The sequence below is a fragment of the Plasmodium yoelii genome, assembly GCF_900002385.2.
Source record: "Plasmodium yoelii strain 17X genome assembly, chromosome: 10".
Lineage (NCBI taxonomy): Eukaryota > Apicomplexa > Aconoidasida > Haemosporida > Plasmodiidae > Plasmodium > Plasmodium yoelii.
In genome coordinates, this window is record NC_036182.2 from 1,553,283 (window position 1) to 1,568,735 (window position 15,453).

Consider the following 15,453-nt stretch of genomic DNA (forward strand, 5'->3'; position numbering starts at 1 on the left):
TTGTATTATTACAATGAAATGGGAGAAGATATAACAATTATAAACTATATCAGTTTTTTTTTTTTTTTTTTTCCTTTCGTTATTCATATATTTAGGAAATAACTACTTTTAAAATATTTAAATAAATATGTTTTTATCGATTTTTTGTACATAATATATGATATTTATTTATTTAATAAAATATTGAAAAAAGTTTCCATAAAAATATTATTTATTTTTATTTTCAAAACTTTGAAATAAAAAAAAATTAAACTCGTGTACTTGTGAAAAGAGACGCTTATTTTATTTTTTTTTTTTTTTTCCAAAATGTTAATGGAAGATTATATAAGGTTTCAAATTTTTAAATTATTAGTTAAGTAATATTGTTATATTTAAATTATTGTGTATATATTTTACATATCATATAATATATATGTATATATATATATACATATAATAATATATATATACTTACCAAATGCGCATTCGTATATTATTCATATTGTATATGCATTAGTAAGGGCATATGTACTTAATATGCATACGCACATGTACATAATATATGTAATGCATATAAATAAATAAATATATACATATATACATTGCATATGTCATATATGTTATTAATGCAAAAGAAAAAAAACTATTATTATGTTGGGGATCCATTTTTTTCAATTTAATATATAATAAAACTGATGTATGCATATGCATTTTGGGGAATGGAGTTTTAAGTTTTAACTTTTTTTTTTTTTTTTTTTTTTTTTTTTTTCAAAAATGAAAAGATACGTTATAAATAATAACACATTACATAACTCCAAAAAAATAAGAGTAGCATACGAATATGAAAGTGAAATAAAAAAAACAGGCTACAACTCACCAAGTATTTTTGATCTTAATTATATTTATAACAGTATAGGGAGCATGGAAAGGAAAAAAATAAATGTAGAAAAATTTAATTGGTTTAATATAGAAGAAAATGTAAAGAGACAAAAAACAAATCTTTTTAATATTTTCAATGATTTAAAAAATGTAAAAGAAATAGATGAATATGATGGAAATGAAAACAACAATAAAAACAACAATGGATGTAACGATAATAAAAGAAAAATGTATAACGATATAAAGGGTATAATTAAGAAGCCTATTCGAAGAAAATTTGAAAATATTAATATGTATAATAGTGATCATATAAATAAAAAAATAAATAGTAGAAAAATAATGGATTGTCAAAAAAAAGACGAAAATGATGAAAACAAAAAATGTAACTTGATTAAAAATAAATATTATGAAAAAATAAATAGTTTATTAAAACATATGCATATGAGTAAAATTGCTCGAAAAAATGGATAATTTAAAATTATTGTCTAATTATAACAATCATAAAATCGATATTATATTACTAAATATTTATAAGGATTTTTCTGTGAATAATAAATAGAAATGTTTTTTTTTTTTTACAAAAATATATAAATTTGTATTTAGTTATGCACACAAAAATTAACATACTTACTTGAAGGCATTTCATATTAGTGAAATAGCCAAAAGTACAAAATTGAAAATATATAATATTATGTGTACTATTAAAGGAACTAAAAAAAATTAAATAATATTCCTAGATTCTTATTTATTTGATTTTTTGTTCTTAAGATTAGTTACTTTGAATATCTTTCTTTTTACAATTTTTTTTTGTGTTTTATTTCCTATATTTTATAATTCATATTTTTAATTTAAAATATGTAAAACTATGTATATATTTTTTAGCAAATAATAACTAAAATGGTAGTTTATTTTTTTTTAAATATAAAATTTGCATAAAAAAATAAAAACTGTTTTTTATATACTCAAAAATTGTGTTATAAATATCTTCAAATATAGATATGTTCATATATCAATGTTGTTAAAAAAAAATGGGTCAAACTAATTTTATTTTATGTCCCTTTTATTAAATATCATATATGCAAAATAGACGATAATATAAAATTGTTTTAAAGGACAATACACAAAAATATAGAATTATATGAAATAAAAAAATGAACAATTTGTAAACAAAAAATTTATATATGGAATGTACACATAAATATATGTACATGTATGACTGTGAAAAAAAAAATGGGAAACTAAATTGTATATGTATGTATATATCTATGTATATGCGTATGTATATGCGTATGCATAATCGATTTATCCCAATTTCATGACATCCATTTCTTCTAAATCGTCATTACTCATTCTGTTCATGCTATTATCAACTTTATTGTATCTTTCCATTAATTCTTTAAGTTTTGAATTTTCTGGAACTACATTTTCGGTATTTTTTTTATCATTTTGATTTGTTTGTGCAGGTATTTCTATTCTTTTAGGGGATATTGATCTCTTTTTTTTTCGGCTATATATATTTTCTACTTTTATTGTAAGTGATGATTTATAAGAAGTTGGTCGACGGGCATAATCTTTTCCAGTTGCAAGAGCTTTTTGACTTTCAATTTTTCGAAATTTATTAATTAGTTCATCTTCTGTATTTTCATCTTTTTCTTTTCTATATCTTCCTTTTTTATCAGATTCCGAACTTGATATTGATCGATCTCTTTTTCTATGTGACCTATCCCTTGACCTTCTATTATGTTTGTTTGATTTATTACGAATATAATCATCTTCTGATTTATTATGCACCGAATTATCTCGTTCATCATTGTCTCTTTTTCTTCTTCTTCTTCTATCCCGGCTTCTGCTTCGGCTTCTATCTCGGCTTCGTCGCCTTCTTCTTCTTCGGTCTCTGCTTCTGTCTCTGCTTCGGTCTCTGCTTCGGTCTCTACTTCGGTTTCTGCTTCGGTCTCTGCTTCTATCTCTGCTTCTATCTCTGCTTCGGTCTTTGTCTCTTCCTCTGCCTTTGCTTCTCTCGACACTTGAGCGTCTATCGTTACCCTTACCTTTTTCCGAATCTTTAGATATTAATTTGACATATCCTAGATGAACAATTTTTTCATTTCCGTCAATTTTCCTGATTCTAATAAAAACTTTTTCTTTCCCTTGATTTACTATACCGCCAATTTCGCCTTTTTCCCATTCTCCACTAAGTGAAAAATTAAAAAATAAGGAAATAAGGAAAAAATACGGAAAAAATAAAAAAAATAAGGAAAAAATAAATATGCAGTGTCGCAAAATGGATTCACAAAACATAGAATTACTTGACATAAGCCATAATATGTTCTCCCTTTACAAATTTTGATATTTGTTCTTTATTTTTTTTATGTCGTTTTCTATGATCATTCATAAGCATAAGACGTGCACCATAAATATTTTTTATTTTTATTGGAAGCCTTGGCAAAACTAAGTTGAAAAAAAAAAAAAAAAAAATATATATATTATATATATATATATATATATATATTTATGTGATAGACATTTGTTATATTTTTTGGAAAAGCTTTCTTTACGAATATATATAATTATATCATTAGTAATAAAATGTAAAGAGCTAAATATAATCTATAAAAATAAAAACAAACCTGTATTAAAATATTTATCATCATATAATAAGCTTTGGACATACTCTCCTATTGTCATTAATTTTCTTTTATCTGCAGAAACTGTAAATTCTTCATCATCAAGCATGTATGGTTCAAACCACATCCATAGCTACAAACAAATAAAAACAGAAGATTGGAAATGGATACATGTGCATATATAGTTGTATAGTTGTTTGTTATGTTCTGCTCTATTATATTTTATTCTATTCTATTATATTTTATTCTATTCTAGTATATTCTATTATTTTTCGTTTTTTACGTTGGAAGGGGAGTGGACGTATCTCAAATATAAAAATCCACACGCGCGAACATAACATGACTCTTTATTTTCAATTAAACTTTTTAGCTACAAAAAAAAAAAAAAAAAAAAAAAATATATATATATGGAAGATAACCCTATATAATGGTTGAAAATAGTATAGATTCACATCTCTATAACTGTTTCCCCTTTTTTCCCCTTTTTTTTTCCCTTTTTTATATTACTTGCTTTTTCGACAGATGCATGGTAAACAATTTATAGAGGCAACAAAAAAGTGTCGAAGGTGCTCTTGTACTTCCAATGCAATATGGTTCAGCATGATCAGCATATGAAAGAATTTCATCTAAGACTTCTTTAAATGTTTTAAGAGTTATTAATGATCTAAAATATTCTGATGATAAAATATTATTCCTTAATAAATTATTAACATTATAAGTAGATGTATTTGTCATTTCTAAAACATTTTTCTTATCTTCAATATTGTTATTATTATTAAAAGTGGATGAGACGGGTTGGTTAAAATTAGTCAGAAATTTATTTCCTTGGATATTATAATGTAAAGAATTATTTATGTTTGGATCTAAATTATTATAATTATATTTATATTGTTCACTAATTTTATTTTGATACATATCCACAGAATTACTATAAGAATTATTCCCTTGATTTCCCATTGAATATATAGGATTTCCCATATTAATTATGGCATTAGGGTTTATAGAATAATATGATGGGTCGACATAATTATAATTTATTAAATATTTATCTAATGCACCATACATGTTATTGTTATTGGTAAGATTGGGATTGTTTGGGAAGCATTCTCCAAAATTATTTTTACTGTTGATACCCATAGGAAGCACACCATTATAGTAAGAATTGTTATAATTTATATTTCCCACATCGTTAGAATTTGTTTCATGTACTTTTGGTGGAGTATGTGTAGTTGTATGTTCTGCATTTTTTATATTTTTATCCATTTTTAATACTGTAGCAAAAAAAAAAAAAAAATAAATAGCAAACTTTTCTATATAGCTGTTCAGATATTGCCAATATAGTATAATTGCATTATTATTTTGAGAAAATTTTATTAATAAAAATATGTATATAAAAATTTATACACATCTCACCATATATATATATACATTGTCATTTTTATTGTGTATAGAATCATGTAGAAATTGGTGGACATTTTGAAAGATGTTATGGCTTATCTCTAATTAAATGGGAAACAATAAATGGGGATAAAAATGGGCAGTAAAAAAGAGTAGCAAATGTGTAATGGATATGCAAATAAGTGAAATGATGTATAATAGATATGCAAATAAGTAAAATAATGAATGAATGAATGAATGAGATGGGTGTGCTACTTATGATAACAAATTGTAAACCGATAAGAATATAAACCTCATCTTATTTTATAAAAGATAAATTTATATATAAATAGAATATAAACAAAAAGGATATTAATTTAAAAATAACAATAATGGATACATTTCTCTATTATTAAGAGAATAAAATAAAAATAAAAATAAAAATTCATATAACACCAAATATAATTACCATGTGTATATATATGCTTGTTTTTAAATCCTAGAACTTGATAAACATTTACATATATATATATGTATATAATATTATATGTATATAATATTATATGTATATAATTTTTATGTGATTCATTATGAGTCGTTTTTTGTTTTTCTTTTCAATTTCATATAGTATTGTAAAATAATGTTTAAGGGAAACAAATTTGAAATATTAATAATACATTTTCCCCAATCCAAATATTAATATATCTTTTTGTTGTTAATGTTACATTTTATTTCTTTATGCTTTCATGTTTTGAATTTGTAGATTTTAGGAAAAGAGATTAAATTTTGTTCACATTTATTATATATATATATATGTGTATATATATTATGCATATTTTATAAAATTAAAAAATATTTTATTTTTTTAAATTTGAATAACGAAGTAAAGCAATATTGTTACTATCCCTTTCTCATACAATCATTGATTCAAAATTTAAGCAAAATTTAAGCAAAATTTAGGCAAAATTTAAGCAAAATTTAAGCAAAATTTAAGCAAAATTTAAGCAAAATTTAAGCAAAATTTTTATTTTTGAAAAAAATATATTATACTTAATTTATTTTAATTATATATTTTACCATATTTAAGCAAAAAAATTCCTCCTTATTTAGGCAAGATAAATTTTGCCACACAATCAAACAAAATTATAAATAAATATGTAAAAGGAAAAAAGGGAAAAAGGGAAAAAAGGAAAATTTTTACATATTAAGCAATTTAATTAAAATAAATTATTTTTACTATGATCTTGTGATTTTCACTTTTTATTATGGAAAAAAAAAAAAATGAGAGGAACAGAATATTATATTTTTATTGCAGATCCTAGTATATTATATATATATATATATATATATATATATATATATATATATATATCGAGTTATAATTTTAAAAAATTTATTAAATCATTTTGTTTAAATTAATTTGTTTAGTTTTTTTTTTTTTTTATTTAAAAGGGATTTTAAGTATACAATTAAATATGTACACAATTATATTTATGTAAGTTTTACTTGTGTTTGCAATTCATATATAATTATTTGCTTGCTTAATTAATTACTTATTTGTTTGCTTGCTTATTATATGTATAGTATTTTTAGCGTGAACTGTCAGGATAGTGTTTATCTCTTTTTATATAATTATGCTTTTATTGTGTAAATAAATTTTCGTGTATAAAGGAGGTAGGGGTAGCTAACAAAACAAACAAGATTGTAAACAGGATTGCAAATTCAAAATAAAATATACATGGTTTTATAATAACCATTTACCAGTCTTTTTTTAAAAAAAAAAAAAAAAAAAAAAAATTTTAAAATAAACCCCATTGGTGTGTAAATAATGAGCACAAAACGAAAGTATGACAAAGAGAAAAATAATGAAAGCGATTTAAAAGATATAAAAAATAAATTAGAAAATTTGAAAAATAAAACTGAAGTAATAGATGGGAAAAATGAAAATAATAAGAAAAATGTAGACCCATTTAATGATTTAAAAATACATATATTAAATATTTTAGATGAAACAAGAAAATGTATTAGGGAAAAAGATGAGATTCAAAATATTCATGGAAATAATATTGAAGTAATAAAAAGAAGTAATATAATTTATAATAATATGAAAAATTTAGAAACATATTTTACTAAGTTTGACGAAATTTTAAAAAAACAATTAAAACAAAGATATACTTTTACTAAAGATGAATTGCTTGATAAAAACGAAACTTATGAGTTGCTAAAGAAACAATTTTTTGAATGTAAAAAGATAAGTAATTATAATCAAATTAAAGATGTATGTATGGTTAATTTTTCAGAATATAAAAATAAGGCAAAGTTGGAAAGTAAGTTTTTATTTCATTTCTTTCGCTTTGTAACTCTCAAAAGTTGGCTCTATTTTGTTTTATTTTATTTTATTTTTTATTTTATTTTTTTTTATTTTATTTTTTTTTTTTTTTAGCCAAAGTAACAGATAATAATATACATGATGAAGACGACTTAATTATAATAAACCAATGGAAAGAAAGAGATAAAAAATTTAATGATGAAATTTTAAAAATAGGAGATACTATAGATAAAATTGGAGCAAATGTTGATATAATAGCAGAAAAAGCAAATGAACAAAATGAAATAATTATAAATGTACATGATCAAACTGATAAAACTCAAGATAATGTTAAAGAAATAAATGTCGAAATTAAATTAGCAATGAAAAAACATTCACATGCAACTTGGTGTTTAAGAATTTCATTGGCCATTATATTCGTAGTTTTAGTTTTAATCACTTTAAATGTTATATCTAATAGATTATTAAAAAGAATGTAAAGAGTCAGGATATAAATTATAATAAAACCTATGAATAACTAACTGAAAACATTATTATGAAATATATACACACATTTGAACAAACCTTATATCCAAGCTTTTATATAGTTTGCTCAAGTAATATATACACTTTTTATATCCTATTTCAACCTTGTAATTATATAATTTTTTTTTTGTGTACACAATTAAATTTTTTCTTTCCGAATGAGTCACATTTATGTACATATATATATACATATACATATATATACATATATATATATAAATTTATATACATATACATACATATACATATATATGTGTGTGTGTGTGTGTTGTCTATATTTGTTATGCCAGTATTGCAATAATATTTGTTTAATATATATTTTTTTTGTAAATTTATCATTTTTAAAATTAAAATTGAGATAAGTTATTCGTTAATTTTTTTTTTATTTATATAATGCATGCGTGATTAAGCATGAATATATACTGTCTTTCTTTTTTGAAGGAAAATAAAATAATTTTTTTTTTTCTTAATCGTTTTAAACGACAAATAAATATTTTGATATATTTTGATATATTTTGATATATTTTGATATATTTTGATATATTTTGATATATTATGATCAAACATATTTTTTATATTTCCAATTTTTAAATATAAAATAATAGCTATTTTTATATAATAAAAAAAAAAAAAAAAATTGAATAACTAATAATTATGAATATATACAATATATAAACATAGTTTAATTATACATAAAAATAAATTTATTCAATAAATAAATATTTTTAAAGATTCTAAAATTATTAAATACTAAAGAGGCAAAATTGAAACATATAAATGTCAAATATAAAAAAGTAGGTGAAACATATGCCCATGCATATATGTATACTCCATCCCTACATTCTATGCATATACGTGTGGTATTGCTCCATTTACATCCCCAAAAAATAATAAAAAAATAATAAAAAAAATAATAAAAAAATTAATAAAATATTTTTATTAAATAGTGCCCATATATTTTTGTTATTATTTTTAGGGGTATAACAAGTTTATTTATATCGCTTTAAATGTGAAAAAATTTTAAATATATTATTGTTTTTTTCGCTTCGATATTTGGTTCGCTATTTGGTTCGCTATTTGGTTCGATATTTACTTCGATATTTGCTTCACTATTTGGTTCGATATTTGGTTCGCTATTTGCTTCACTATTTTGGCTTGTTTGCGATTAATTTGCGGGTTTCCATATTTTCGATTTCTATCGATACATTCCCAATACAATGGCATGGTTTCTATGATAAGGTTCTAATGTTAATTTTTCTTTGGGCTTACAACTTTCTTTTTTAAGTTTTTCCATTTCTGATGCAAAAACGACCTCTGGTTTAGCAGTAGAATCAACACAGTTTGCTTTAATTGAAATAACAAACCATCCACCAGTTTTTAAAAACATATGAGCATTCATAGCAACAATACGTGCCTGATCAGGTTGAGCAACATCGGCAAATACTACATCAACCATATCTACTAACATTCTGTATTTAATTGGTTGTCTAGCATCTTCAACAATAGGTACAATATTTAATCTTTTTTTTGCCATGTTTGTTAAATCTCTACCAGATCTATGTGAAAATTCAACAGCATAAACAATTCCTTCATCACCTACCATATCAGATACATGTGAAACTGAAGTACCATTAGCTGCACCGAGATATAAAACTTTACTTCCAGGTTTTATTGGCATATTACCAACTCCTCCCATTAAGCATGCTCCTAATTTAGATCTAAAAGGATTCCAAACTCTATATTCGGTTTTTTCATCATCTGTCATAACTTCATATCTTTTTTCTCCATATACACTTTCCCCAGGTACTAAATTTTTTGTAACTAAAATATCTGATTTCCCTTTTAATAAATAAACTCCTGGAAATCTATGTGGAACTACAATTACTTTTCCTTTTTTAAATCCTTTATCTTTATTTCCTCCTCCACCTCTTCCACCACCTCCTCCACCTCTTCCTCCGCCTCCTCTTCCTCCGCCTCCTCTTCCACCTCCACCTCTTCCACCTCCGCCTCTTCCTCCACCACCTCCTCTTCCTCCTCTTCCTCCTCCATCTCCTCCGCCTCTTCCTCCATTAGAACCTTTCCACATATTTCCTTTATGTACCTGATTATTATTATTTCCCTTTTTAAACTTCCCTGATCCGCCTCGAAATTTGTCTGAACAAGGTAAGGTAAAATATATGAAATTAGTAAAACGTATATATACATATAAAACTTGACAAACTAATAAATAACGATATAATTTATATAATCAAAAAGGTTAAATATATTTGAAACAACGGAAGAATAATAGTTATAAATAGTGGTAGCATTGTTAAAGTAACTCAATCTTGAGTATGCTCAATATTATAACATACGAAAATATAATTTACATATTTGACTTAATGAGAATATAACGTATAAACATGAATTTTATTTTTATTTTTTTAATCTTTATTTCTTACCTCCCATTTTGACAAACTAAAAATGTATATTATAAATGGAAAAAAAGAATATATAAAATAAAAGAATTAAAATAATTTATACATATTAGCATATGTCCCAATATACAGTTATATATACATTTATATATATATAACTTAAAAAAAACAGAAAAAAAGTAAGTATTTTAAATTCGTTTTTCTGTATAATTTTGTATTTTTAAAAAAAAAAAAAAAAAAATTATTATATATAATAGTTAAACTGTGGAACTATTAAAAATGTCGTCATATTTAAAACTCGTCATTCCATGTTAAATTAAAAATTTTATTTTTTCCTTATTTTGTTTTTTTTAAATTCGTAAAAATTAATATATTATTGACGCCTTCACGTTGATGTCGAAATGTTTAAAAAATGTAAAAATAATTTGTATGTATAATTAATAAGGAGAAATAATTATTTATGCTAATGCTAGCTTTTAAGTGGGATTTATATATATGCTACAGTAAAATATTTATAAAAAATTAGCAACTTTTTTTTTGAAAAAAAAATTGAATAATTAATATGCACAAATATACTACTACATACGTATAATAATTTCACTTATTTTGGTATGTTATTCTATGTATTTTTTTATAAAAAAATTCATTTATTATTTTCCTTTTATTTTTTATGTATACCAACTATATATTAATATAACCATTTTGGCTATGCTTTTTTAATAAATGACTAAGGTGCCCAAATTATTATTTTTTAGCATAAATATTATCAATTATATTTATAATCTGTTTAGTTGATAATATATTTTCTATTTAAGAAATAAAGCAACAGAATAAGTGACTAATAGTCTTATTCATATAATATATTGTATGGGAAAATGTTGTATATTATATATGTACAAACATTGAGATTGTATTAATTATTATATAATCCTTTTTGTAATTCTTAATTATATATATATATTTTCTATAAATTAATATATTTATATTTACAATCCATGCATTAGTTTGTAATTTATGTATCATCCATATGACCAATGGTTTAATAAAACATTTTCTTATAAAAAAAGTTAATAAAAAAGTAAAAAAAAAATAAATGAAATTGTAAAAAAATATATTATTTTTTTTTTCCCCCATTTAATATTACTAATTTGTATTGGTTGAATAGAAAATAAGTGAGACAAAATTTTTTTAATTTTAGCATAATAAAAAAAAAAAAAATTTCAGTATATTTTTTAGCTACTTTTGACTAAACTAATGTAATTGCATTATATGAAAATATATATTATTTTACATAAAACTAATATAAACGTTTCAAAAAGGTGAATGAACGATTTTGTTTTTCTGCTATATATGATTGAATATTATTTTGGGTGGATGATTTAAATTCTTGTTGACCTTTTCCAACGACAATTTGTATGTGCCCACCCTTTATTGAAATAACACCTGCATGTATAGCTGCTTTGCAAACAGAAGATAAAGGACTATATGTATTGGTTCCAAATATTTGTTTATCTATTTTGTGACAATTTTCTGGGCATATAACATTTTTTGTAGTTCCAATAGGTAATTCGAGTAAAAATGCTGCATCTGTAAAACATGTAAAAATATCATCTTCCATTTTTGAAAAAAGAGAAAAAGATCTTAATTGTGATTGTTTTTCTGATTTTGAAACTATTCCAAAATGACCTCTAGATGATTTATATTCTGTTAACCCTTCAACGATTTTTATAATAAATGAATTATTATTATTATCATTTTCATCATTTTTATGACCATTTCTTGTTTTATGTATTATTCCTGAATGCATAACTGCTTTACATATAGATGTATCTGGTGTATAATAATTGTTAGATCCTTTTACTATATATTTTGAATTAGTACAATCTTCTAAACAGCTAGCCAAAAATTGAGCTCCAATTTTTCCATTAAATCGCTCGCTGAGTAAATTATCTGAACAATTCAGGTAAAATTCTTCCGTATTAATTTGTATATTTTTATTTACATTAGTTTTAGATTTACATGGAGTAATACAATCTCGACCATCTATAGTTTTTCGATTATTTTTTGTTTTTTTATTTTGTGTTTTCTTAATATTTATGTCTCTATTTCCAGACATACCATCATTTAAATAATTATTTGAAATAACTGAATTATATGATTCTTTAATTTCGTGTTCTGTTAATATATATTTGTATATTTTAACAAAATTAATATCTCCTATAAAATAATCAGTTGCTTGTTTATTTGATCTACCAATTGTTAAATCTCCATTTAGGGTAAAATCAAATTTTGTATTTTCAAGATTAATTTTTTTTTGATTCATATATAAAGAAATAGATTTATTTGATTTATTATAAATTAGAACAAGATGATAAGGATGCTCAAATTTGGGTATAAATTTGGTTTTTACTAAATGAGGGTTACAATTTTGTTCTATTATTAATTCATTTTCTTCATCTATAGATATAGATATTCCTTCGCATAAACTATGAGATAATATTGTTCTCCATTTATTTTTTCCTTTGTTATTTGGAATAAAATGGATAATAAAAGTAAAATTGGAAAGTGTTCTAATATATTTTTCGTTAGGAAGATTATTAGCATTTATATATTGATTTTCATCTCCATTGAACCCAGCAAAAGAAGATGGAGCTATCCATTGAAAAGTGGGTTCTAGATGCATACTATGTTCGAAAAATGTTTTATTTTTCTCTTGTTCATTATTATTTTCTTTTTTAAATATATGTTCATAATAAAAATCGTTATCTTCTTTTAAAATTTCGTCTTCATATTTTGAATTATTTTGTCTTTCTTCCATTATGATATAATTTGTTGGTATACTTAAACTGAAACTTTTAGATTCTCCAATAAATTCTTTTGATTCTATATTATTTCTTTTAGTTCCTATAAATTTATTTCTACTATGGGTAATGATAAGAACCACATCATCAGTAACGTTACTCGATAAAACACCTGCATGTATCGCTGCTTTACATATATAAGAATCAAATGTATATACAAACGTTCCTTTTATTGCTCCAATATCTTCATCACATTTTTCTGGGCAACTAACTAAAAATATATCTCCAACATTACCTTTGCTTAACTCAGCCTTAGATGTTATTTTGTCAAAGCAACTTAATTCGATTTTTGGATGAAATTTTTTTTTTTCCATAGACATCATATGTTTATTTAATCCATATTTATAATTGTTAGTTGAGCTGATTGAATTATTTCCTTCCTCATCTGCACTTGCACAACCAATAATTATATCTTCTTCATGAGAACAATAAATATCTTCAGATGTTTCATGTGGGCAATTTTTTAAATTAGGTTCATCTCCTTTACATCTAAAATTAGTTGCATTAATTCTTTCTGTATCATGACCACATAAATTTTCCCCAGCTATATCATTACATAGATGTTGAGAGAATCCATTTGCTTTTACATTATGATAACCTAATTCTAAACATGCAATTTTTTCTGTTTCTTTTGTCCATCCTTCTGAACAAATAGAACCAAATACTCCATTGTAATATATTTGTAATCTTCCTATTCCATTAGATGTAGGTGAACCGGTGCTGTCTAAAAGTCGAATTGTTCCGTTTTCGATCGAATCATTACCTAATTGATTAATACATTGTATTATAACATCATCATGATGATCTATACAATATGAAGGATCATCAGTATTACATGATAATAGATTTTGTTCATTTCCAGAACACATAATACCAGAAGCATTAAAAGGATATTTATATCCAGCACAATAATTTTGTTCATTTATATTTGAGCAATTTTCTTTAATATATATACCATTGGGAAATCCTAAATCTTTACAAGCTCTTTTTGCTGCATCTTCTGAAAATGCAAAATTTGGACCTTTTTTACAAACAGCCCCCCATTTATTATTTACACGGATTTCTAATCTTCCTAAAGAAGATAATTTTCCAAAAGAATCAACGATTCTAATATTACTTTTTATATCATCAATAGATGTCAAATGATATGTATAAAAAGAGAAATTGTTTTTATCACTTTCATCACCTTTAGTAGAAAATTCAATTGCCTTTAAATTATTATACGTCTGATCCATTGCATAATAATAATTTAATCCTTTTGTTATAGTAACAATAATTTCTCCTCCACTTTCTGTTAATGAACCATCATAAATAGCTGCAGCACATATAGAAGTAGATGCAGGATGTATAGAAGTACCTTCTATAATAGAAAATTCTGAACTATGACAATTTTGTGGGCATCTAACTTTAAATATATGTACCTTATTTTGTAAAACGAAATTATTATTTAATGATTTCGTTGTATCTATTAAATCATTAGCACGTATATGACAATCTATGTCTTTTGCATTTCCATCAATATTATTTGTATTTATATTTATTTTTATTTTATTATTATATGGATATCCAATCCAACTTTTTACATTGAAAACATATATTTTACTATCATCACTTTTTATTTTAATAAAATCACAATACCATGGATCATTATAAGAATTGTTTATTAATATTATATTTTCCAAATTTCCTACATCTGATGCTTGGAATTTTATTTTTTTTAATCCACCAGATATGAACCCTTCATGTAACATTTTTGTATTACTTCTTTTGTTATTATTACCTAATAATATTATATCTATAATTCCAGTAGTACCTGCTTCTATATCTTTTCCTGTTTGAACATAAGCAGTATATAATTTATTACCAGACAAAAAATATGTTGCTTCTCGTTTTTCTTCATTTAATATTCCTATACAATCAAAAGTCCAATATTTATAATCTTTCCAAATTTTTATTTTTTTACATTTCCAACTTCTATTATTATTTATTTTAGAATCTAATTTCACATGAACATATTCTGGGTTATCTATATCTTTTCGAACAGAATATATCTTTCTAAATAACCCTTCTTTTTCACTTCCAATATTTATTTCTTTAGTATTAATACCTTGAGAATTCGATAAAACTATAGAAACATCACAATATAAATTTATATTATTTGCTTTAGCAGGAATTATTTCAATCATATATTTTGTTAAATTATCTCCTTCCTTTTGACATTCTGCATAATCAGACATCCCATATTCAAACTTTGCTTTGCACCATTCCTTTCCATATACGTTCAGAAAGAATTGTAAAATTATAAATCCACAACTGACCCAGTTATAGATTCTCATTTTCTTCTCTAAAAATATGAAAAAATGTATGGAAGTGTGTATCTCGATTTTATTATATAACTATTTTTTTTTTTTTATTCCCTGTTAATAATTTATTGCACACAAATAGCTAGCTAAAAAAAAAAA

The 15,453-nt window shown here is 23.3% G+C and overlaps 5 protein-coding genes across 5 annotated transcripts; 2 read left to right on the forward strand and 3 right to left on the reverse strand.

Moving 5' to 3' along the window:
• Positions 1–753: 753 nt before the first annotated feature.
• On the forward strand, positions 754–1,329 carry PY17X_1037200 (conserved Plasmodium protein, unknown function; the record flags this gene model as incomplete). The annotated part of the gene is made up of 1 exon (XM_725261.1): positions 754–1,329. The coding sequence occupies one exon, from the start codon at positions 754–756 to the stop codon at positions 1,327–1,329; it is 576 nt and encodes a 191-aa protein (XP_730354.1).
• An 831-nt stretch (positions 1,330–2,160) lies between these two features.
• PY17X_1037300 (pre-mRNA-splicing factor 38B, putative) lies at positions 2,161–4,745 on the reverse strand (the record flags this gene model as incomplete). Its single annotated transcript, XM_022956346.1, has 5 exons — positions 2,161–3,049; positions 3,165–3,306; positions 3,486–3,615; positions 3,766–3,852; positions 3,990–4,745. The coding sequence occupies 5 exons, from the start codon at positions 4,743–4,745 to the stop codon at positions 2,161–2,163; spliced, it is 2,004 nt and encodes a 667-aa protein (XP_022813396.1).
• Positions 4,746–6,687: 1,942 nt separating this feature from the next.
• Positions 6,688–7,667, forward strand: PY17X_1037400 (conserved Plasmodium protein, unknown function; the record flags this gene model as incomplete). The annotated part of the gene is made up of 2 exons (XM_723413.2): positions 6,688–7,186; positions 7,303–7,667. 2 exons carry the CDS (start codon positions 6,688–6,690, stop codon positions 7,665–7,667), a joined length of 864 nt encoding a protein of 287 aa, XP_728506.2.
• A 1,241-nt stretch (positions 7,668–8,908) lies between these two features.
• Positions 8,909–10,161, reverse strand: PY17X_1037500 (rRNA 2'-O-methyltransferase fibrillarin, putative; the record flags this gene model as incomplete). Its single annotated transcript, XM_022956347.1, has 2 exons — positions 8,909–9,867; positions 10,155–10,161. 2 exons carry the CDS (start codon positions 10,159–10,161, stop codon positions 8,909–8,911), a joined length of 966 nt encoding a protein of 321 aa, XP_022813397.1.
• Positions 10,162–11,427: 1,266 nt separating this feature from the next.
• Positions 11,428–15,327, reverse strand: PY17X_1037600 (LCCL domain-containing protein; the record flags this gene model as incomplete). Its single annotated transcript, XM_723414.2, has 1 exon — positions 11,428–15,327. The coding sequence occupies one exon, from the start codon at positions 15,325–15,327 to the stop codon at positions 11,428–11,430; it is 3,900 nt and encodes a 1,299-aa protein (XP_728507.2).
• Between the last annotated feature and the right edge of the window lie 126 nt (positions 15,328–15,453).